Source organism: Bufo bufo, chromosome 1 (genome assembly GCF_905171765.1).
Source record: "Bufo bufo chromosome 1, aBufBuf1.1, whole genome shotgun sequence".
NCBI lineage: Eukaryota > Metazoa > Chordata > Amphibia > Anura > Bufonidae > Bufo > Bufo bufo.
In genome coordinates, this window is record NC_053389.1 from 600,871,187 (window position 1) to 600,896,029 (window position 24,843).

At 45.3% G+C, this 24,843-nt stretch overlaps 1 protein-coding gene across 5 annotated transcripts in view; it reads left to right on the plus strand.

The window, feature by feature from the left end:
• The window catches only part of GTF3C6 (general transcription factor IIIC subunit 6), a 36,785-nt gene extending 13,549 nt beyond the window's left edge, over positions 1-23,236 (plus strand). For all 5 annotated transcript variants that reach the window (XM_040413527.1, XM_040413528.1, XM_040413520.1 and 2 more), the window contains 5 exons: positions 4,241-4,321; positions 12,126-12,189; positions 17,011-17,055; positions 21,629-21,736; positions 22,271-23,236. In XM_040413527.1, coding sequence (XP_040269461.1) covers positions 4,241-4,321; positions 12,126-12,189; positions 17,011-17,055; positions 21,629-21,736; positions 22,271-22,635 — 663 coding nt within the window. In that variant the 3' untranslated portion in view covers positions 22,636-23,236. The remainder of the gene's footprint in view (positions 1-4,240; positions 4,322-12,125; positions 12,190-17,010; positions 17,056-21,628; positions 21,737-22,270) is intronic.
• Positions 23,237-24,843: the final 1,607 nt, after the last annotated feature.

Sequence of the window (24,843 nt, forward strand, 5' to 3'; positions counted from 1 at the left end):
CTTGGGGCATACAGTCGTGTGCAAGAGGCCTTAAAGGGGTTTTCTCATCTCATACAATAGGGGCATACCACTAAGATATGCCGACATTGTCTTATAGGTGCGGGTCCCACTGCTGGTACCCTCACATATATTGAGAACGGAGCCAAGAAAGTGGATGAGGGCGCACTGTGCCTCCGCCCTCTATTCATTTCTATGGGAGAGGCGGGGATTAGCGCTTGGTGGTGGACGTACCACGGGAAATTTGTTGTCCTCCAGCAACAGTGCTCCCTGCTTCATTCTCGATATAGGTGCGGGTCCTATAAATGTTACCCACACCTATCAGACAATGGGGGCATATTCAAGCGAAATCCCCCCATTGTCTATGTGAATACCCCTTTAAAAACTGTATGTCCCTTGCGTGTCCCTTGTGGTAATCACACTAGTTATATTAGAGCGTCATTGGGAAATCATTAAATGGTAAAATTACAATTTATTAATGAAATCCTGATGATGCTGATGGACCGTGACTCCCACAAGGGCTCATATGAAAGGGCACAAGCTTGAACAATGAACAAGCATTTGCTTGTTCATGTGCCAATCATAGGGTCTACGATCAATAAAGAGCCAAAAGATAGCTCAATATTGATGGTCATGTTAATGGTTCTTACGACATTGGCACTAATGCTGTTTTGATATAAAAAATACCAAGGGTGTTATAATAAACGCACAGTAGTGAGACTAGGGTAGTTTTAATTTCAACACAGCTGTAGTTCCAAGGTTCCCTGTACAGGACAATAAAAACACAGACACAGTTTGTATAGTAAACTATAAATAATGTTTTATTTTTTTAAAAATAAATAAAAAAATAAAATAAATATATATAAACATAAATTTTCTTTATAATTCTTCATAACGATGAGGGGAGGTGGACTGTCGTGGGCTTGATGGTCTGGGGCTGGCAATGGTAGCCCCCCTGTTCTGGCGATCTACTGAGGTGAAACTACGGGCCACAGGAAAGGATGCAGGGCGTAATTGTGGGGTGTGGAGAAAGGAAGGGTCTGAGGAGGAGGGAACCTGAGCATGTGTAGAGGTGGAGGGAGTTTGAAAAGAAGTAGGAGGAAAATACTGGGCAGGAGAAGAATAAGAAACAGAAGGTAACACATGCTCGGTGGGGTGGGAAGGGAAAGGTTGGCGGTACTGGACGTAGGTGTGGGATGGGGGGGGGGATGGGGGCGGTGCATAATTTCCCATGACCCGTTCTCTAGCATGATCTTAAACTCATGCAACTGCTCGGGCGTCATTGAGTCCATCAAACTGATCATGCTTAGTCCATAATGGTAGCTTGGGCTGCGTTGAAACGCCGACTCCGCCCCCTCCCAGCGGCGAATCAAGTCAGCACCAAACTCCATCTGATGTTGGGCAAAACCTTCTAGAGCGCCGGAAACGACCTCTACAAGGTTCGCATAATCAGCTCGATTTGGCCTACCGAATCTCTGCCCACTCACCAGGGCTTTCAAATTTTGGCGAAAACCTAAGAGCCTCTGTTGAGCGGAGGGATTCGGTAGGGGACCCGGATTATCCTGAGCCGATACAGGAGGGCTGGCGCTGGCGATCTGTTCCGGTTCCGCCTCAGGAGGTTGTTCAGGCTCCCGAGTGCTGCTGGCACTTCTGTAGGAAAAAAATAAGGAAAGTTAGGAATTGTTCTTTAAATAAAACATCCATGTTCTATGCTATGTCTACCGTATACCATAGGGGACTGGCCAAAACGGAGAAGCCAAACGCTCCACTGTCTCAGACAGCCCCTTACACTCAGAATGAGAGAACAGTTGTCCCTCTGACTGTAGGGGGGCTAACCAAAACAGGGGAGCCAAACGCTCCGCTGTGTCAGACAGCCCCTTTACAAAAAAAATGTTTAACAGTTGTTAAAAATATTTACCTTCTTGGTGCCATCGCCCTTTGTAGGAACCCCAGGGCCGCCGTATGGATGTATGGGGTCCCTGAGGTTCCTCCGGAGCCACTCGGGGCCTGAACCTCCTTGTTATAATCCCTCCTGAAGCGTTCCCGGATAGATCGCCAACGCGTTGTAACCAGTTTGACTATAGAAAAAAAACATAAAAAATAAAATCAGCATGATGAAAGGAAAAGAACAATATTAATGTATTAAAATACATATTGTTTTACTTACCATATTTCTCCTGAGCCGCCGCATTTAGACCCCCCCAGGTCTCAAAAACTTCGGCACAGATGTCCCTCCAAAGCCGCTGGGTACGATGATCAGCGTGGTGGTGGTAGGAGTGGTCCCATAATGCTGGACGCGCCTCCACCAGTTGGATGAGGAGCAGGTTATCTATCGTAAGAACCCCGAACTCCTCATCTTCCCTGGTGGAGCCTACGGAACCCTGAAAAAAAGGAAATACAAAATTAAATGTAAATCCTAATACAAAATGCTAATTAAAACTACTTAATTCAAGACTTACACGTCTACGACCGCCACGCTCATTCCCGCGGACTCTGGAGGCGACTGGGGGATCCTCGCTGGCGGCTCTAGGTGCAGATTGCTGAAACAAATTTTTTTTTTTTTAAAAAAGAATGTATTTAAATAAAAAAAATACATTTTTTATATATATAGGTGAGCCGCCCACATCGGGAGAGCCCTCCGCTGATGATGAAGAAATCTATAATAAGAGCACATACTGATTAATGCAACGAATCAAACAGTACAAACTCCAAGCGTTGATTTTATACTTACCGGCCACTCAATACGCCGACGTCTGGGTGGGTTTTTCCAATTGATTTTCTTTTTTGATGACATCTCTACGCAACAGAATACCAGACAAAATGAAGATAACGTTAAAGGAACTTGTTTAGAGCACGATTTCCACATATATCAACTATTTTTTTATTTTTTATTTATTTTTTTTAAAATACTTACTTTTTAAAATATAGGTTGGTACTTGCCCACCGCAGAACTTTTTCTTTAAATTTCAAATTTTTATATTTTTTTTTGGAATGACCCTAATAATAAAATGATTAAAAAAATTAATCCGACAGGAGCCATAAACACCCCCAGAGACAGCAGCCCCGCATAGTGCCAGCAGCCTCCCACAGTGACATCAGCCCCCCAGTTCCAAACAACCTTTCCACAGTGCCCTCAGCCCCCCCAATGCCAGCAGCCCCCACAGTTCCAGCCACAAAAACCCCTGCAGTGCCAGAAGCACTGCATGCACAGTTCCAGACACAAACACCCCTGCAGTGCCAGCAGACCCCCCAATTCCAGCCACCCCCCCCCCCCCCCCCCCCCGCAGTGCCAGCAGCAACCACAGTTCCAGCCACAAACACCCCCACAGTGCCAGCAGCAACCACAGTTCCAGCCACAAAAACCCCTGCAGTGCCAGAAGCACCGCACAGTTCCAGCCACAAAAACCCCTGCAGTGCCAGAAGCACCGCACAGTTCCAGCCACAAAAACCCCTGCAGTGCCAGAAGCACCGCACAGTTCCAGCCAGAAACATAATCGCAGTGCCAGCAGACCCCCCCAGTTCCAGCCACACCCCCCCCCCCTGCAGTGCCAGAAGCCCCCCCAGTGCCAGAAGCCCCCCATAAAGGCAGCCCCCACCACCAGTGCCAGCAGCCCCCACTGTTCCAAACAGTGAAACAGACAAAACGTCATATACTTACCAGTCTCATCAAGTTGATAATCCAAAATGGCCGACGATGAGGGGGAGGGACAGGAAGTTACTGGGCATGCGCAGAGACGTGAACGGTTTCTAACGGATCTGTGTCAAAGCGGAGCCAGGACAAACGGATCCGTCCCCATTGACTTTCATTGTAAGTCTGGACGGATCCGTTTGGCTCCACACGGCCAGGCGGACACCAAACGCTGCAAGCTGCGTTCGGGTGTCTGCCTGCTGAACGGAACGGAGGCCAAGCGGAGCCAGACTGAGGCATTCTGAGCGGCTCCGCATCCACTCAGAATGCATTGGGGCCGTACGGATGCGTTCGGGGCCGCTTGTGAGAGCCTTCAAACGGAGCTCACAAGCGGAGCCCTGAACACTAGTGAGAAAGTAGCCATACTCTTACTATAAATCTGTATTTTCTTCATTCCATAGCAATCAATTCATTTACACAGGAGCTCTTCTCAGAGAGTGATATGAAAATGGACAAACCCTTTAAAGGGATTTTCAGGTTTTTTATATGCTTTGAAATATTCAAAATCCTTTAGCTGCCTGGTTTTACTGGAGATATTGATGTCTTGCCTTTCAGGAACAGCTTGTCTTGGTGGAGTTGACAGGAATCATTGACTCAGACATATTAGAAAAATGCAACAACAAGTGCAAAATACTGGTAAAGTGCAACTATGATATTCTGATGTTGTAGTCACCATTGAAAGAGTCACGTATTTGTCTAAGATTTGAGCTACTTGAATTTCGGGCTTCAGCACCTAGATAATCCCCAGAGTGGTATCACTTTATGATAAAGACCTTTTGTGCTGTGCACTATCCATGAACCAGAATTTTGGGCATATTGGTGTTGCACCACATTTATTAACACTTTTAGGGCTCATGCACACGGCCTTTGCCCAGCCGAGACCGTAATGCGGCCTGCATACAGAGGGTCCGCAATACACGGCGCCAGCCATGTGCACCCCGCATCATGGATGCTGATCCATTCAATTAAATGGGTTCGCAATCCGGGAGATGCGTTGCGGAATGGAGGCACGGATCAGAAGCCCACAGAAGCACTACGGAGTGCTCCTGTGGGTTTTCTGTCCGTGCCTCCGCACCGCAAAAAAGTAGTGCATACACTACTTTTTTGCAGTGCGGACCGTCTGATGCGGATCGCAGACCCCATTCAAGCGAATTGGTCTGCGATCTGCATGCGGCTGCCCCACAGTCATTGCGGACCGCAAATTGTGGTCCGCAGCACGGGCCCGGCCAGCACATGGTTGTGTGCATGAGCCCTTATACACCTTTTTGTGATCTATCCAGTAAAGGGGTGATTTAATTGGTTGTCATGGCATGGATGTAATAGGATGCCGGTAAAATTCCCATACACTGAAATACAGAAGTATTGCAATGTATAGTATACAAAACTTATTTCAAAAAAGTTGAAAATGGTTTAATAAAGTTGAAAATATAAAACAAATAAAAGATTGAAAATTAAAGGGATTTTCCGGAAGTTTTATACTATGACCAATCACCTGGATAGGTCATCAGTATCTGATTGGTGGGGACCCTCCATCCAGAACCCCCTCTGATCAGCTGTTTGAGAAGGAAATGGTGCTCACAGTAATGCCACGCCTTCTCTCAGCTTACCAAGCAAAGCGCCGTACATTGTATAATGGCTGTGCTTGGTATTGCAGCTCAGTCTACTCCCTTCTATGGGGCTGAGTTGCACCTAGGCCAGTTGCACCTTCGTCCTAGGGGAAGTTGTGAGAAGGCTGCAGCGCAACTGTGAGTGTCATTGCCTTTTCAAACAGCTGATTGGGGGGTTCCGGGGTGTCGGACCCCCACCGATCAGATACCGATGACCTGCCCAGAGGACGTGAACAATTTATATGGGCTAAATATCGCTGCTTCCCTGAGCATGGCATTGTTTATTGTATCTGCATGCACCCCACTCCCTCCAGGAAAGGTAGCAACCACTTCACTTCTCTGAAAGGGAAACATAACCTGGACCCCCTGAGAAATTCTTCTTTTATTTTTTGTGCAAATAAGTTTTTTCCCTCCACCATGACAGCACCACAGAGATAGAAGGATATGCCCCCACAGTTGGACAGGAAGCCTCAGAGCAATTAAAAAGGGAACACCCACTTCCTCCTTCAGTGTGGTGACCTGTCCTCTGGACAGAAGAGCCTGGGGCATGCAGTCTCCAGGGCTGTGAAACAAGGAACACCTTATGATGATTGATATGTTTGAATCTTTGATATTCTGGGGCCCGGTTCACTGACTGCCTCATGGCTTCAGGGGCCGGTTCACTGACTGCCTCATGGCTTCAGGGGCCGGTTCACTGACTGCCTCATGGCTTCAGGGGCCGGTTCACTGACTGCCTCATGGCTTCAGGGGCCGGTTGACTGACTGCCTCATGGCTTCAGGGGCCGGTTGACTGACTGCCTCATGGCTTCAGGGGCCGGTTCACTGACTGCCTCATGGCTTCAGGGGCCGGTTCACTGACTGCCTCATGGCTTCAGGGGCCGGTTCACTGACTGCCTCATGGCTTCAGGGGCCGGTTCACTGACTGCCTCATGGCTTCAGGGGCCGGTTCACTGACTGCCTCATGGCTTCAGGGGCCGCTTCACTGACTGCCTCATGGCTTCAGGGGCCGCTTCACTGACTGCCTCATGGCTTCAGGGGCCGCTTCACTGACTGCCTCATGGCTTCAGGGGCCGCTTCACTGACTGCCTCATGGCTTCAGGGGCCGCTTCACTGACTGCCTCATGGCTTCAGGGGCCGCTTCACTGACTGCCTCATGGCTTCAGGGGCCGCTTCACTGACTGCCTCATGGCTTCAGGGGTCGCTTCACTGACTGCCTCATGGCTTCAGGGGCCGCTTCACTGACTGCCTCATGGCTTCAGGGGCCGCTTCACTGACTGCCTCATGGCTTCAGGGGCCGCTTCACTGACTGCCTCATGGCTTCAGGGGCCGCTTCACTGACTGCCTCATGGCTTCAGGGGCCGCTTCACTGACTGCCTCATGGCGGAACGCCTGGGCGCCTTTGAGTCTATGCATGCCTATTTGGTTAACTGCCTTTGTGTCTATGCCTTGCTGGCTGGCTGCCTTTGAGCCGGGGCAGCCTGGGGGTTAAAAAGTCGGACTTTGTGGTGGTGTGACTAATGTACCTGATTGCATCCATGTTTATGCTTGCTGAAATAACTGCTCCTGCAGCTATGCATTGTAGCTGTTTCCTTCTGCTGCTGTGCCTGTGCGGTGCAGTGCGGTGGTGTTTGGCTGCCTGCGGGTGCCACCATGTCTGGATGACGGTCTACTTTGGTGATTATGCATACATGGTGAACTAATTTTGTGGCTATGCCTGGTTAACCATTTCAAGTTTTAGTCTGCAGAAAACAGAACAACCCACAAAACCCATTAAAGGGAGTCTGTCACCAGATTGTGATCTTATAGACCGCTTACATAGCGCTCTAGCATAGCAGTCTATGATTCTAATGGTACCTTTTGATGTTTTCTTGTGAAGTTCCCCCAAGGCAAAAACTGACTTTTATTCATATGTAAATTAGGGCTCGCAAGTGCCCAGGGCGGCGTTCACCTCGTTGGTGCCCAGGCTGTTCTTCCTCTTTTCGTCATATCCCCGCCCCAGCCTCTTCCTCTGCCTGCCCCGCTCTTCCTTTGCGTCCTCCTTCTCTGCAGCGAGATCCCGCGCCTGCACTATCCATTGCTTGGCCAGGGCATGCGCACTGTGATGCCCATTGTGGGCACGGCATCGCAGTAGCTACTACGCATGCGCCGGCCAACGGCGAGAAACAGCGGCGAGGAGGCGGACCAGAGACACCCACAATGGGCATCGCAGTGCGCATGCCCCGGCCAAGCAATGGATAGCGCAGGCGCGGGTTCTCGCTGCAGAGAAGGAGGACGCCAAGGAAGAGCGGGGCGAGCAGAGGAAGAGTCTGGGGCGGGGATATGACGAAAAGAGGCAGAACAGCCTGGGCACCAACGAGATGAACGCCGCCCTGGGCACCATTAGAATCATAGACTGCTATGCTAGAGCGCTATGTAAGCGGTCTATAAGGTCACAATCTGGTGACAGACTCCCTTTAATGTTCCTGGTGGGGAGTGAGAAGATGGGCTGAACGATATTGTCTAGAAGGCCTATATGAGGTATGGCATACCAGCAAAGCCCTATAAGCCTCCTGATTGGGAGTGAGATGATAGGCTGGTCAGTATTATCTGGAAGGCCTACAGGAGGTGGTACGTACCAGCAAAGCCCTATAAATTTCCTGGTTGGGAGTGAAAATATGGGTTAGACTATATTGTTTGGTTGGCCTACAGGATATATGGCGCACCAACAAAGCCCTATAAGGCTCCTGGTTGGGAGTAAGAACATGGGCTGGACTATATAGTCTGGGTGGCCTACATGAGTTATAGTGCACTAGCAAAACCCTATTAATACTTGCCGCCAATCTGGAGTCCCTGGAGGGTCGGCGGTTGTCTACTGGGGTCCTTTGTGTGGTAGTTTCCAGCATTGTGGACCCTAGGAGGTCTGAAGAGTCCAGGAGGCTCTTTAGACCTCTTGCAGCAGATCCGTGGGCACCTCCGGAGGGATGGATGTCACAGTAGGGTTCCATCATGGTTGCCAGATTGCAAGGAAAATTGGAGATTTTGGCGTCTGACGTACGTCCAGTAGATGTAACAGAAAGAAAGGAGATGGGCCTCCAGCAGATCTTGGATCTAAACATCTGTTTTACAATATAATCTGCACCGAAGGAATCAGTGGTGGTTCAGCAGGCATCGTCAGTTTTGATCATCCTGTGTCAAGATAACTACCTTTCTAAAATGTTTGGTTAAATCTGTTTCTGATTATTTTTATACGCACTTGATAAGAAACCATATGGGATTTCTTTTCTGAGATTATGACTTTAAAGTCTAATGTATCAGGCAGCCAGGGAGACAGACGCAGTCTCGCCAGCAGCATGTCACCACGCAAAGACGTTTCTCTCATTCTCCCAGGGGGTCTCTGGCCCTCCGACGGGGCATCCCTCACCCCTCGCTGGCCACAAGGGGTGGGGTGTCGCTTCATGAGGGCGGAGCTAGTAAAGGTTTGTGCTTTATGCGCGCATCTCACTCTGTGAGATCTATCTTGGTGCTGCTGGGAAACGGGACGCCGTCATTCCCAGCGCTGATGCTGGTCAGGGGACCCGGGACGCCAGAGCCCCTAGCGTCGGCTGTTGCCAGGGAACCTCTGGTTTCATGACTTAAGCCTCATTCACACATCAGTGTTGGGTCAGTGATTTCCATCAACGATTTTCAGCCATAACCAGATGCGGCTCTAAACACAGAACAGGAGCAGATCTTTCCCTTATACCTTATGTCAGTGGAGGCTCCAGTCCTGCTTTTGGCTCACAATCATTGACCAAAACACTGATGCGTGAATGAGGCATTAGACATGTGGTGGGAGGTTCCTTCCTCTGCACACTCTCAGCCCTTCGCCTGTGCTTCCCTGGTCTGAGGGTGGAGATTGGGTGTGACCTCAGCAATGTCAGGTGATCTGTGGAGGGATATTTTACCCTTCTCTTTTCCCCCACTCACTGCTGATTTATTCAGTTGCTTCCCTGGCTCCGGATCTGAAGCTATCTGGTGAGTGGTTTCTCTGGTTATTGACTTTGGCTTTGGTTGTCTTCTGGTTCTTGTGCCCTGGCTTACATTTTTGACCATTCTCGTGTTTCCCTATTCACCAGTGCATAGTGTCACGGTACAGTGGTCCCTCAAGTTACAATATTAATTGGTTCCAGGACGACCATGGTATGTTGAAACCATTGTAAGTTGAGTAATCTGTTCCAAGGCCCCAAAATATCATCCAAGATAAATGAAAATGAAGATTTAAGAAAAATAAGCAGATAACTAAGACAGATAAAACTAGTCCTTACATATAACAGTCAGGAATAGCTGCTAACTAGCAACTAATCCAGCTATTCTATCGGAGAAGTGGCCTTGATTGGTTGGATCTGAGTCTGAGGCATTGTATTTTGAGTCTGGTTTCAACTTACGATGGGTCAGAAAAGACCATTGTATGTTGAAAATATTGTACAGGGTGGGCCATTTATATGGATACACTTTAATAAAATGGGAATGGTTGGTGATATTAACTTCCTGTTTGTGGCACATTAGTATATGTGAGGGGGGAAACTTTTCAAGATGGGTGGTTACCATGGCGGCCATTTTGAATTCAACTTCAGTTTTTTCAATAGGAAGAGGGTCATGTGACACATCAAACTTATTGGGAATTTCACAAGAAAAACAATGGTGTGCTTGGTTTTAACGTAACTTTATTCTTTCATGAGTTATTTACAAGTTTCTGACCACTTATAAAATGTGTTCAATGTGCTGCCCATTGTGTTGGATTGTCAATGCAACCCTCTTCTCCCACTCTTCAAACACTGATAGCAACACCCCAGGCCCCCAAGGTCTCCCGATCTGACCCCCTTAGACTTTTATCTTTGGGGTCATCTGAAGGCAATTGTCTATGCTGTGAAGATACGAGATGTGCAGCACCTGAAACTATGGATACTGGAAGCCTGTGCTAGCATTTCTCCTGCGGTGTTGCTATCAGTGTGTGAAGAGTGGGAGAAGAGGGTTGCATTGACAATCCAACACAATGGGCAGCACATTGAACACATTTTATAAGTGGTCAGAAACTTGTAAATAACTCATGAAAGAATAAAGTTACGTTAAAACCAAGCACACCATTGTTTTTCTTGTGAAATTCCCAATAAGTTTGATGTCACATGACCCTCTTCCTATTGAAAAAACTAAAGTTGGATTCAAAATGGCCAACTTCAAAATGGCCGCCATGGTCACCACCCATCTTGAAAAGTTTCCCCCTCACATATACTAATGTGCCACAAACAGGAAGTTAATATCACCAACCATTCCCATTTTATTAAGGTGTTTCCATATAAATGGCCCACCCTGTATATTGAGGCCATTGTATCTTGAGGGATCACTGTATTTACTTAGGGGTTTTTGCCCAACTGCAGCCGGTGTGCCAGCCACCAGCCGCCCGGGTATTTGACACCTGGGAAGGGCTCTGCCAAAGTCTGTATAATATGAAGCACTTCAGTCACCTCTAGCAATTACAAGTCCACACCAGGAGCTCTGCTTAACCCAGAACTAACAGTCTTTCAAACTTGCAGACTTGTATGTTCATTTTACCTAATTATGCCAATATTGTATTTGAGTGACCAATAGAAGTCATACTCGCAAGTCGCTGGTACATAACCTTTTGTTTCTTTTATTTATTTACTTCTAGTATAAAATGGTATATAATGAGGGATGCTGAGACAGACATAGTTCACACCTCCTCCCCTCCACGCGATGTTTTGGAAGAATACGCCCCCTTACTCACGCATGGGTAAGGGGGCGTGATCTCGTGAAACGCTGCCTGGAGGTGTGAACCATGTCTGTCTCAGCGTCCTTCACGATGTACCATTTTATATTGGAATGAAGTAAAGAAATAAAAGGTTTTGTACCAGCAACTTGTGAGTATGACTTCTATTGCTCACTCACATTTAATATTGGCACAAATGGTAAAGTGAACATGCAAGTTTAAAAAACTCTGCCAAAGTCCCCCTACCTGCTGGATCCAACTTTTTTAGTTCGGACCTCTTGTTAGCCTTCAGTTCCCTCTACTTACTTTGGGGTCTTCTTAGCATATACTTTTAAAGCGCTGTCCCTCCTGAGGGGTGTTTTTATTCCTCTGCTTTCGGTCTCTCCATGGTGCTGTCATGGATGAAGGGAAAAATGATAATTACACTCACCAGTAATTTGATTTTCCAGAACCCATGACGGCATCCCTCTAATTTTCTCCCGGGCTCTTGTGATTGATGACAATTGTTTGTCTTTCATAAAAATAAAAATGGAATGGAAAAGAGAAGAATTTTTAAGAATTGCATTTGTATGGCTCCTACTGGTCTACTCTGAAAACAACACTGAAGGAGGAAGTGGGTGTTCCCTTTTTAATTGCTCTGAGGCTTCCTGTCCAACTGTGGGGGGCGGATCCATCTCTCTCTATATGGTGCTGTCATGGGTTCTGGAAAATCAAATTACTGGTGAGTGTAATTTTTTTTTTTTTTGTGCACTGGGCGGGGCTGCTTTATTCAGTGCACCTGAATCCCATTTGTCATCTCAGCCGGCTCTGAAATCTCAAGGACTGTCAAACAAGAGGCCCACAGTGCACCGAGAACCTTATTGGCATAAATATAAAAAGTATTTCTCATGAATTTCACAAGAACTGGATTTTCACAAGAAAAGCACAGTTATGTTTCGTTGTACCTACTCTAATGGTGGTATGCTTACTTTGAAACCGATTTTGGAGGTGACAGAGTCCCTTTAATTATTCTGTATAGTGTAGGGGTAAATAAATGATCTAAATATATACAGAATATTAGCATTACTTTTTCATTTCCTTTTCTGCACAGGGGATAAACACAGAAAAGCCAATTTTGCAAGTTGACAAATACGTGTTTGCAGGGCAGTATGAAGGTAAGTGACTGGCAAGTTCCAGTAGACTTGTGAAAACGACATACTGTAATGTAGACTGTTTAGCGGCAATGGACATAATCTGTTCCCCATCATCCTCTATAACAGCATTGTCACATGCTAAGGTTTGCTGATATCGCTCAGTGGACAGAACGGATGTAGCTCTCAGTATTCCTAGTATACTTTTCAACCCATCCTTTCCAAGATAAACTAATTACTAGGCTCCTTCTTTCCGGGTCACTCATGACAATTCCCCATCCCAGTTCCGGTTTCGTGTATGCCTGTTCCAAAATCACAACTCCTCCCAACAAAGCCAAAAGATCCATAAGCCACGCTATATCGCCATGGGTCTATACTCTACCCATTTGTCCCAAATTTTGGTAAACTTGGCTAAGCACTGTCTTTTAATATATGTGTATATATATATATATATATATACAGTACAGACCAAAAGTTTGGACACACCTTCTCATTCAAAGAGTTTTCTTTATTTTCATAACTATGAAAATTGTAGATTCACACTGAAGGCATCAAAACTATGGCATCCACACATGTGGAATTATATACATAGCAAACAAGTGTGAAACATCTGAAAATTTGTCATATTCTAGGTTCTTCAAAGTAGCCACCTTTTGCTTTGATTACTGCTTTGCACACTCTTGGCATTCTCTTGATGAGCTTCAAGAGGTAGTCCCCTGAAATGGTTTTCACTTCACAGGTGTGCCCTGTCAGGTTTAATAAGTGGGATTTCTTGCCTTATAAATGGGGTTAGGACCATCAGTTGCGTTGAGGAGAAGTCAGGTGGATACACAGCTGATAGTCCTACTGAATAGACTGTTAGAATTTGTATTATGGCAAGAAAAAAGCAGCTAAGTAAAGAAAAACGAGTGGCCATCATTACTTTAAGAAATGAAAGTCAGTCAGTCAGCCGAAAAATTGGGAAAACGTTGAAAGTAAGGGCTATTTGACCATGAAGGAGAGTGATGGGGTGCTGCGCCAGATTACCTGGCCTCCACAGTCACCGGACCTGAACCCAATCGAGATGGTTTGGGGTGAGCTGGACCGCAGAGTGAAGGCAAAAGGGCCAACAAGTACCAAGCATCTCTGGGAACTCCTTCAAGACTGTTGGAAGACCATTTCAGGGGACTACCTCTTGAAGCTCATCAAGAGAATGCCAAGAGTATGCAAAGCAGTAATCAAAGCAAAAGGTGGCTACTTTGAAGAACCTAGAATATGACATATTTTCAGTTGTTTCACACTTGTTTGTTATGTAAATAATTCCTTATGTGTTAATTCATAGTTTTGATGCCTTCATAGTCATGAAAATAAAGAAAACTCTTTGAATGAGAAGGTGTGTCCAAACTTTTGGTCTGTACTGTATATATATATATATATATATATATATATGATCAATCATCGTGCCGGTCTTTTTCATTGATTCTACATTGGGACGCCATCCCATAGACTCGTGCACCGTGACCATATACAGCAGTGCCGACCTGTGATTATTATATTATATATATATATGTGTATATATATATATATAATACACTTTTTTCCATGCGAAGGATCTCGGCCATTCTGTTCAAGAAATCAGTCTTAGATGATCAGTCCTGGCCTGGAAGAGTAGACTCTGCACTCTCAGGCATGAATTTCAGTTTTTAATGTCCAATATTCCCAACACACACGCCCTCGGACCAGGCGGGACCGCAATTTGATATGTGTCTTTAATACAAGTTAACACGCCTGTCCAAAAAATCCTAAGCTCCGTACATTCCCAGAACATGTGTATCAGGGATGGAGGGCTCTCCCCACATCTAGGGCAGGAAGCATCGTTTCTAACCCCGTTCTTGAACAGAAAGGATATACCCGGTGAATAAGAAAAAATCTGGACATACGCTGGCCCTCGCACAGCGATAGCCGAGGTGTCAATGCCAATACTGCTTTCTCTTGTTCCTCTGAGATAGAACCAACCTCCCCCTCTTATTTTTGTTTTACCACCAAGGAATCCTGTTTCGCAGATTTCACAAACAGGTTCCTATATATGGATGATATTAGTCCACTTGAGGAGTCACATGTGAGAATCTGTTGTAACAATGGAACTGTTGTACATGTAAGCGACACAGACTTTGCCTGAGCCTGGAATGCGTGTCTTAACTGCAAAAGGCCTGATAAAAGGCCGTATGGGGAAGGGCAAACTCATCTCTGAATTGCTCAAATGATTTAAATACACCACTTCTTTGCAGCTGATACAAGAACCTCACACCCTTCCGTTCCCAAGGAGAGAATCCTTTCAGGCAAAATATTTCAGGTAACTGAGGATTTCTCTATAGAGGAGTGAAGCCCCGTATAGACAGCAAGTCTCGACACTTATGCCAAACCTTATATATCAAATTAAGAGTAGGATGTCCCACCAACTTGTCAGAGAGACCACTATGCTCCAGTAGGGCTACAGGAGACTCATTTTCTATAATCCGCTGCGCAGATGCGTTATCCCCAGGAGTCCTCCCCACCCCCTCAGCTGCTGCATCTGTGAGGCAATAAAATATAGCCATAGATTAGGAATAGACACAAAAAAGAAAGTTGGGCAGCACAGCTATATCCAAAATACAGGCGGAGTGCCAGCGGCTGTGGAGGCGATCACCCTCCAAATAGGCTGAAGCAATTCCACGGCACATCCAAAGCGTAAAAATAAGTAGAAGACTTTATTCACCAGACACGCAACGTTTCGATCCGCTTTCTGGGATCTTTCTCAAGCAGTGACAACATATAGCAGTGCAATGTGCATATTTATACAGCTTCACATAATCAATCAATAATTGTCTTGAATAATCCAATCAATTAAAAAACATGTCAAAATATCATAAAAAACCAACATATGTCAACATTACATAGTATACATAACAAAATCATGATTCAATGAATACAGTGCAGTGATTTGGGCATAATTGCCAAGCAAATAGCAGTCATAAATCCATATAATCCTAAATCATCCACATGATTATAATCGGATACCTCTGTGATAAACATAATAATCAAATACCTTAGTGCATGCAGGTGTATAATAAAAACAATCCTGGAGAAGAAGGTCCTAGAGCGAGCGGGGGATGTGGTCCACATGGATGTCGGCGTGTCGGTTTCTCTAATGCGCATGTCAAAGGACCTTTGGAAACTTCGCGGTCATGTGATCGTGTGTCAGATCACGTGATTGAGACTCTATTGTCAGGTGACTTCACCATGGTAAAAGATCATGTGATGGACCATGTGATGAGCGCAGTGATGTCATCAAAGGTCCTATTCCAAAAAGAAGAAGACAGAAGAGAAGTCGGGCTGCGCCAACAAGTGGATTAGGGCGAGTTAAATTTTTTTTACTTTTTTTTTTTTAACCCCTCCAGCCCTATTTTACTATGCATTCTGTATTAAGAAGGCTATTATTTTCCCTTCTAACCATGTTATAAGGGAAAATAATAATGATCGGGTCTCCATCCCGATCGTCTCCTAGCAACCGTGCGTGAAAATCGCACCGCTTCCGCACTTGCTTGCGGATGCTTGCGATTTTCACGCAGCCCCATTCACTTCTATGGGGCCTGCGTTGCGTGGAAAACACACAAAGAGGAGCATGCTGCGATTTTCACGCAACGCACAAGTGATGGGTGAAAATCACCGCTCATGTGCACAGCCCCATAGAAATGAATGGGTCCGGATTCAGTGCGGGTGCAATGCGTTCACCTCACGCATTGCACCCGCGCGGAAATCTCACCCGTGTGAAAGGGGCCTAAGGGTTGTAAAGAATTGGGGACCGGTAGGGTCGGAGGGGGCACATATGAAGAAGGGGGCACAGATGAAGAACGTGCATATCTACCCAGGCGGGCAGCTACCTCCGCAGCCCACACCTCCGCCATCTTGCCTCGGTGTTGCTGGAGGCTCGACATCTCTTTGCTCCTTCTCCTTCTTGCCTGTACGTGTCATTTCTGCATTGGAGGGAGCCGTACAGTATAGGTAAGCCACCTGGAGTCCGTACAGAGGAATGGTAGTGCTGCAGACTGAGGATGTTGTAGGATAGTAGGGAGGCAGGACGGGAGCCTCTCAGCACTGTGTCCGCTCACATGCCCGACCAGGCCATGCCCCACTTTTCAACTCTTTATGTACATCTATAAGGCTACTTTCACACTAGTGTTAATATTTTCCGGTATTGAGATCCATCATAGGGTCTCAATACCGGGAAAAAATGTTTCCATTTTGTCCTGATTCATTGTCAATGGGGACAAAACGTAACTGAACAGAATGGAGTGCTCCAAAATGCATTCCGTTCCGTTTGGTTGCGTTCTCATATCGGAGAGCAAACTGCAGCATGCTTCGGTTTTCTTTCCGTCCTGGGATGCAGAGCAAGACTGATCTGTCATGACCCAGAATGCAAGTCAATGGGGACGAATCCGTTTAACTCTGAAACAATAGAAAATGGATCCGTCCCCATTGACTTTCAATGGAGTTCATGACAGATCCGTCTTGGGTATGTTACAGATAATACAACCGGATCCGTTCATAATGGATGCAGATGGTTGTATTATCAGTAACGGAAGCATTTTTGCGAAACCCTGCCGGATCCAGCAAAAACGATACTGTGAAAGTAGCCTAAGTATTGTATTGAAAATAAAGGGGAATACAGTTCAGAGGGCTGCCTTAATTTTTTATTACACAGGCCTGCCTGCCTGTCTGCTTACTAGATAATCTTCAAGCTTTCCAGGTACTCTATAAGCTACCTTCCAGAACGTCAGATGCTTTATATACAAGCTATATGGTTATGCTTTTTTATTATTATTTTAGATGCTCTGGGCACATGCGTGATCTTTGAAGAGTCAACAGATCAAGGTAAAGTTTTGGACAGAGGGTTTATTATAATATCATGATAAAGACTTTAGAAACTGATAATATTGTACCTATTGCAAGATGGATCATTTCAAAGTATTTTTTTTTATTCATTTGTCATCAGATGGGAAGTTTGGTGACACGATATGCCCAAAAATGAAAGAAAATGTCTAACTGTGGTCACATAAGACACTACCTATGGGTTAATAGTCTGACCAGTTAGGGCATACTTATGATCAAAGACGTAAACTTAACAGCTTTTCCTAATGGTAATATGAAGTACTCATGTGTGAGGCTGCTCTATCCTCTTTGCTTTACACTGCAGTGCTAATTGGCTGCAGTGTTTTAAGGGGTTCTCCGGAAATCATTTAAAATAGCTGCCAGGAACCTATTCTAGAATGTGAGCAGGACTGGTTGGCTTCACTTGCAGAGCTGCCTAGGGGGAGGGGAGGGGGCATGGCCTCACTACACTCCGGCACTTGCATATACCTCACATTGGTGAGCGTTTGTCAGGCTGCTCAGCCATAATGACATAACATATAGAGGATCCCATCACTACCATCTATTGTAGAGCAGTGTAGTGTGCCCCCCCCCCCCCCCCCCCCTTAGGCAGCTCTACAAGTGGAGACAACCACTCCAACTCACAGTCTAGGAAGAGTCCTTTAAGCACAAAGTTGTCTCCAAGTTTGTGCAAGGAGCGCTGCATTACAACGTCAAGCAAAGATTGATTATAAATTTAAAGCAACTAAACCAGTGTAACAAGTAAGAGTGTCATGTAGATGCCACACCTACACTCAGGAAAATGTTTCACTCCAGCTCAGTTGCATGCACCCTTTTATTATGAGCAGAGCAGCCGTGTTATGTAGTCCCTAGTCTATCAGTCCAGAACTTGCTGTCCAGCGTAGATAGATCAGTCTCTCCTGTCTGCAGACTTCTTGTGAACTACTTGATTACCTAATCACTCTTCACAGCTCTGAGCCCTCCTCTTCCCACCAAGCTCCACAGTCATCTTTGCATACCCCTCTCCATGCATAGAGTGCTACTGAAGATATTATTTTAACCCTCTTGTAATGACCAGAAGTGCAGTGATGTAGAGTGAAGTCACTACAGTGATAAGTTGCAGAATTATAAAATTACTATGACTAACAATGTAATATTCGTAAGTGCTGTGTCCAGAATTTTCAGGATATTCCTATGACCTGCAACATCACACTGCTCCTCTTACTTGTAAGAGCTGACAGTGAGAATACTGTCAATCACAAGCAGGAAGCAGGGGAGACGGGCTGAAGCTGCGTCACATAAGAATTCACTGAGACTCTTCAGTGTGAGTTAGGGAATAAGTCCAATGTCGCTGATCTATCACTGGCTCCCCGATCTATCCAGGGGTGGATTAAGGGTACCATTGGCCCCGTGCTGTATGGGAGGTGTGGGTCACACTCCAGTACACCCACCACAAATATAGACACTCCCGCACTCACGTTTACATGTAACGCCACAGTGATAAATCTCTGAGTACAGAGAATGTAGTAGATATGCTACCTTCAGTCCTATGTAACACCACAGATAATACAGGGATAACTACGAGTAAGGGCTCATGCGCACGAACGTATGTATTTTATGGTCTGCAAAACATGGAACCGCAAAAAATACAGATGACGTCCATGTGCATTTCGTACTTTGCAGAATGGAACAGCTGGCCCCTAATAGAACAGTACTATCCTTATCCGTAACGTGGACAATAATAGGACATGTTCTATTTTTTTTTGTGGAACTGACATACGGAAATGGAATGCACATGGAGTAACTACTGTTAAATTTTTTTTGTGGACCCATTGAAATGAATAGTTCCGCATATGGTACGTAAAAAAACTAAAAAACTTAATGGACACAGAAAGAAAATACGTTTGTGTGCATGAGCCATAAAGATCATATAGTAGATGTTACCTGCAGTCATATGTAACACCACAGATAACACAGTGTGAACTCTCTGTGTGCAGATAGCTTAGTAGTTAACACCATCAGCAGTTTAAAGAAGTTACGTCAGACTCGGGCACCACTGCTACTTGATTGGAGGAAGCCCGTAGGGATTGAGTTATGTGACCGCTCTCTCATACTCCATCCAATTCCCCCTTCCCCACTGGTGTTAGCGCAGCGCTGTTCGCTTAATGATTGAATTCCCTGATGCTGTACGTCGTGTAATATCGGGCCCCAGGCAACTGCCCAAAACACCAATCTTATAGTTCTCCATTGGATTTGTCACTTGCTGCTCTAAGGTAGAACTCTGAGCAGAGCAAGTGCAGTGCGATACTCTTCCCCTCTGTAAAACCAAAAGCATGGTGTTCAAAAAAGAAGTTTGATTATATATACGCTAATGAGTTTGCAAGTGCCCAAGGGCGTTTCCCATTGCTCCAAGTGCACATGCCCTCTGGAGACTGTCAACTATAGTTCGCCCCATGTCTTTACATCACTGTCTCTGCTCCCTCAGATCCCGCGCCAGCTTCACTATCAAGTCCAGGCATGAGCGGTACACTGCCCACTCTCAGCAGCTGCATCAATGAACTGACTGGGCATGCCTGGGCCTAGCAGGATTCCAGGGAACCGCAGGATTCCAGGGAACCTGTCAGATGCCTTGTACCGCTCAAGCCAACACCAGTATCTCACCACTAAAAGTGTCCATAGTTGTACTAAGAGGTCCCTCATTATGATGAAAACTAACTTTATAGCCTGCACGCCATTTGTTCAAGGAGGTATAAATGCTGCCAAGAGAAGTCATGATGTCCATACCCTAATGCCACCCAGTCATGCTTTATTGATATCCCTGAGGACAAGGAACATCATTACAAGCTCTGCGAAATCTCGCTATACACATTTGTGGTCTACTTTCGCTGCATTCCCAGTAAAGCAGGGTGTACTCGTTCAGTCTTTAACGAGGCACTGCACATGCACCAGAAGTAGACCACAACGACCCACTCGCAAGACTTCACCCAGGCTTGTGATGGCATGCCCTGTTCTCAGGGACGTCCGTCAAGCCTGTCTTCATGGAGTTAGGATGCGGACATCCTGACTTCTCTTAGCAGCGTCTTCACCAAATTGACTTTAAACGGCACAAAGGTGGTGGTTTGGGGGTCAGAAACATTGTCACAGGTTCCTTTTAATCATGGTATTCAACAATGAGAAGTTTTACAACTTTCTAATATACAAGGGTGGATTTATCATTCCCTTTACGCCTTTTTTTGGGATAGAAAAGTTGCACCTACGCCTGATCATAAATTACCTGGCTCCTCCAGCAGCACAGGCTTCTATGAGGGTCAGCATAGCACACGCCGGCCTTGATAAATCAGGACTTTTGTGTTTTTAAAGGGGTTGTCTGGGTTAAGAGCTGAATCCGGACATATCCCCATTTTCACCAAGGCAGCCCCAGCTCTCCTTTGCCCTGCACTGAATCGCGCAGGGCAAAGGCATTTTCAGTGACGTCACCGGAACTGATCGGCGGCGTTAGCGCTGTCCTAGCCTGTAAAAAAGCTAGGGCAGCGCTAAAGAAGCCAGCCCAGCAGAGCCGGCGACGTCACTGAATAGACTGCTGGGCGGAAGCCTCCGCCCGCCTGTGTATTATTGTAAATAAAAAAAGCCCTTGCCCTGCGTGATCCAGCGCAGGGCAAGGGAGCTCCCATCAGAGTATGACCTGCTGCTATACTAACGGGGGGGGGGGGTGTACTATACGGGGGGGGGGGGGGTGCCTGGCTAAAATTCTGGATATGTCCGGGTTGAGCTCTGAACCCGGACAACCCCTTTTAACTTAATTTTCCAGATATTCTTTGCGGTCAGTGACTAAGAACGCTTTTTTGTCTTTACATTCAGAGGCCACAGAACTGTAGAGACCTCATGCTTTTTAGGCTACTTTCACACTTGCGTTTTTCTTTTCCGGCATAGAGTTCCGTCACAGGGGCTCTATACCGGAAAAGAACTCATCAGTTTTATCCCCATGCATTCTGAATGGAGAGTAATCCGTTCAGTTTGCATCAGGATGTCTTCAGTTCAGACGTTTTGACTGATCAGGATGGAGATAATACTGCAGCATGCTACGGTTTTATCTCCGGCTAAAAAAACTGAAGACTTGCCTGAATGCCGGATCCGGCATTTTTTCCCATAGGAATGTATTAGTGCCGGATCCGTCCTTCCGGTATGCGCATGCGCAGACTGAAAAAAAGGTGAAAAAATAAATGCCGGATCCGTTTTTGCCAGATGACACCGGAAAGACGGATCCGGCATTTCAATGCATTTTTTCGACTGATCAGGCATTTTTAAGACTGATCAGGATCCTGATCAGTCTTACTAATGCCATCAGTTAGCATACATAGCATACTGCTTGCCGGATCTCTCTGCCGCAAGTGTGAAAGTAGCCTTACAGTTGTATGCATGCTAGTTAGGCCTGGACTGTCAGAAAGATCTATTCTGCTGCCGGTATTTTAAATTATAGAAGGTTGCGGAGACAGGCTACAATTGCAGTACTTGTGAATGTAAAAAGAGCAGTATTTATATGGGGCTAAAGCTCTTATTTTTCCCTTTTTATGCTCAGGAGATGGAGAAAGTACAAAACCCAAACTGAAGTATAAGTGTCATACAGTAAAGAAACTGAATATGACCAGAACGTTTCTGACAGAAAAGAAAGAAGGTGAAGAAGGAGGTGAGTACTTGGTTGTGAGGACTATTATTTTTATACCGTATACATTCTAGATACACGTCAAGCCATATTATACTTGTAATTTATATGCTTATATTATTTCTGTAATTTATGGGAAAAGGACGCCTGATTATGAGATAGTCTGGATAGAAAATGTATGCAATAAAGAGCTCTGAGGGAAATCGCGTTAAGCCTATTAATTTGTTCCCTGTCCAGTCACTCATGGGTGTAAGGATGTATGGTGGTCTACTCCTTGGCTCTTCAAAACCAAGTTGGCTTCTTCAATGTGCTCTGTCCATTCTTCTTTTTATTGTGAAGAGGAAGCTTATCCTATAGTGTAAAGTAGAACTGGCTTAGTTGCACATAGCAACCAATCAGATTCCACCTTTCATTTTTCACAGCTTCTTTGGAATTTGGTTGCTATGAGCAACTAAGCCAGTTCTCCTTTTACACCAATTTTGATAAATCTCCCCTTATGTGTTTTAACTAGTTTCTAGATGATATGTTTGACCATAACAATGATGAATGTATTTGCAGGGGGTAAGATTGAATGGTTCCAGATTAAAGACGATAGTTCTGCTGGCTGGCCACAGATGATATGCAGCTTTGCCCAAGAAAATGAGGACGCGGGCGAGTCACAAAGTGAAGAAGACGACCATGGACAACTGGATGTATCTAATGAGGAGACTGGACAGGCAGACCAGAGCTTTTATTCAGATGGAAAGCAACACTCTTCCGATTTAGAGAAAGGACCTTCTGAGGGGAGAATGCATTTGGACCCTGAGGAAGTAGAAAGTAACATAAATAGGCTGATACCTGCAGCAGAGCAAGAAGCCCGTTCAGCAGAGGATGCTGGCTCTCCACGGCAAGATGAGATAATCCACCATGATCAGAAGTCCTAAGCAGCCATCAGATGATGAAGAACGAACATTTTCTAATTATTTCCTGAACCTTAGAGATTATGGTCTAAGTTTTGTACTATTAGCAAGCATAATAGTTGGATCTGATTAATGGAAAGTCTGGAGTGACCCAGGGAAAATGTAGGAACCTACATATGAATAGAATAAGTTTGTACAAGTATTGTATTTCTTATTTTGTACTGATTCAGAGCTGCATTCACAATTCTGCTGATTGTTTATTGGAAACGGTCAATAAACTTGTTGGCATACACATCTCTAAATGCTTAACTGAATTTCATTAATGGAACAGGTTACTGTACATTTCACATTGTAAAGATGACCGTTCTCGTAAGGTCAACCCTCCTGGAATACCACTGGAGAAGACAACAGGCTGTAACTCGGGATCAGTGCCAGAAAAGTCTGGCCGTTTATTTCAGATTCATTCTAGTGTCCTAAGGCTGCGTTCACATCTCTGTTGGAGATGATCCGGCATATTTGTCGGCTGTCAAGCAGAGAAAAATAGATGCATGGAGCTGTACTTGTCCGGCCAAAACCTGGCATTTGTGCCGGATAGATCTCCACCGGGTCCCATTATAGTCAACAGGGATCAGATCAATCTGTTGAATCCGGCAATGCTGTATCCGGTGAACGACTGCAGGATGTTTTCTGCCGCAACAGCACACTGGAAACGTTCTTTGGAGATGTGAACGTAGCCTAAGTAAATTACATGTAAGGGTTTTTTCCCTGAACAACACGTCCCTTATTAATGGGATAAGCAGGGGTCCAACTTCTGTGGCCCTCACGGATCACAAGAAGAGGGTCTGACGTTCCCCCATTTGAATGGAACGGTGTTCACACATGTCCACTGCCACTCCATTTCATTCAGTGCGACTTCTATAGATGGCTCAGTCATGTACTTGGCTGTCTCCAAGCACACTTATAGAGTTGAATGGATCAGCAGTGGACATACATAACTGCGTCTCTGTTCAGATGGGGGAAAACAGGAACCCATTATTATAATCAGTGGGGGACTCCTACCAATTAGAATCTTATCCCCCTATCTTGTGGAAAACCTTTTTAAGTCCTAATGCAGAAATCAAAAGAATTACAAACGGAGTTCGAGGAAACCACAGAAACGGAAGATTTGCTTAAGGCCTCATGCACACGACCGTTCCGTTTTATGCGGTCCGCAAAACACGGAAGCCGCCTGTGTGCCTTCCGCAATTTACGGAACAGGTGGCCCATTGTAGAAATGCCTATTCTTGTACGCAAAACGGACAAGAATAGGACGTTGTTATTTTTTTTTTGCGGGGCTACATAACGGAGCAACGGATGCGAACAGCACACGGAGTGTGAAGTGAATGAGTCCGCACCCGAGCCACAAAAACTGCGGCTCGGATGCAGACCAGAACAACGGTTGTGTGCATGAGGCCTAAATGTGCATTATAATGTCTCCTTCACATAGCTTTTCTGTGTTCTGTTTTATTTTTTATGATTTATTGTTGGCTTGGTTTTTGTATGAGAATTGTATCGGATTCCAGACGAGGGTGTAGACAGTGTTTTTTCTTGTGTAAATGTTTTCCTTCTAGTGTTTAGCCAAATAAATAGCATGCATAGGGTTTGTCTCTGTACTCGTGAATTACAGAATAATTCTTAGATTTATAATGCTTGCAATGCAAATGTTTTGTACATATGTTCCATCAGTGTGTAAAACCTTGCAGCTTGGTACTCTTTCCATCGAATACTACCTCAGAGTATGAATGAGCAGAAAATGAACGTCATGGTTATATATATATATATATATATATATATATATATACATACATACAGGGTGGGCCATTTATATGGATACACCTTAATAAAATGGGAATGGTTGGTGATATTAACTTCCTGTTTGTGGCACATTAGTATATGTGAGGGGGGGAACTTTTCAAGATGGGTGGTGACCATGGTGGCCATTTTGAAGTCGGCCATTTTGAATCCAACTTTAGTTTTTTCAATAGGAAGAGGGTCATGTGACACATCAAACTTATTGGGAATTTCACAAGAAAACAATGGTGTGCTTGGTTTTAACATAACTTTATTCTTTCATGAGTTATTTACAAGTTTCTGACCACTTATAAAATGTGTTCAATGTGCTGCCCATTGTGTTGAATTGTCAATGCAACCCTCTTCTCCCACTCTTCACACACTGATAGCAACACCGCAGGA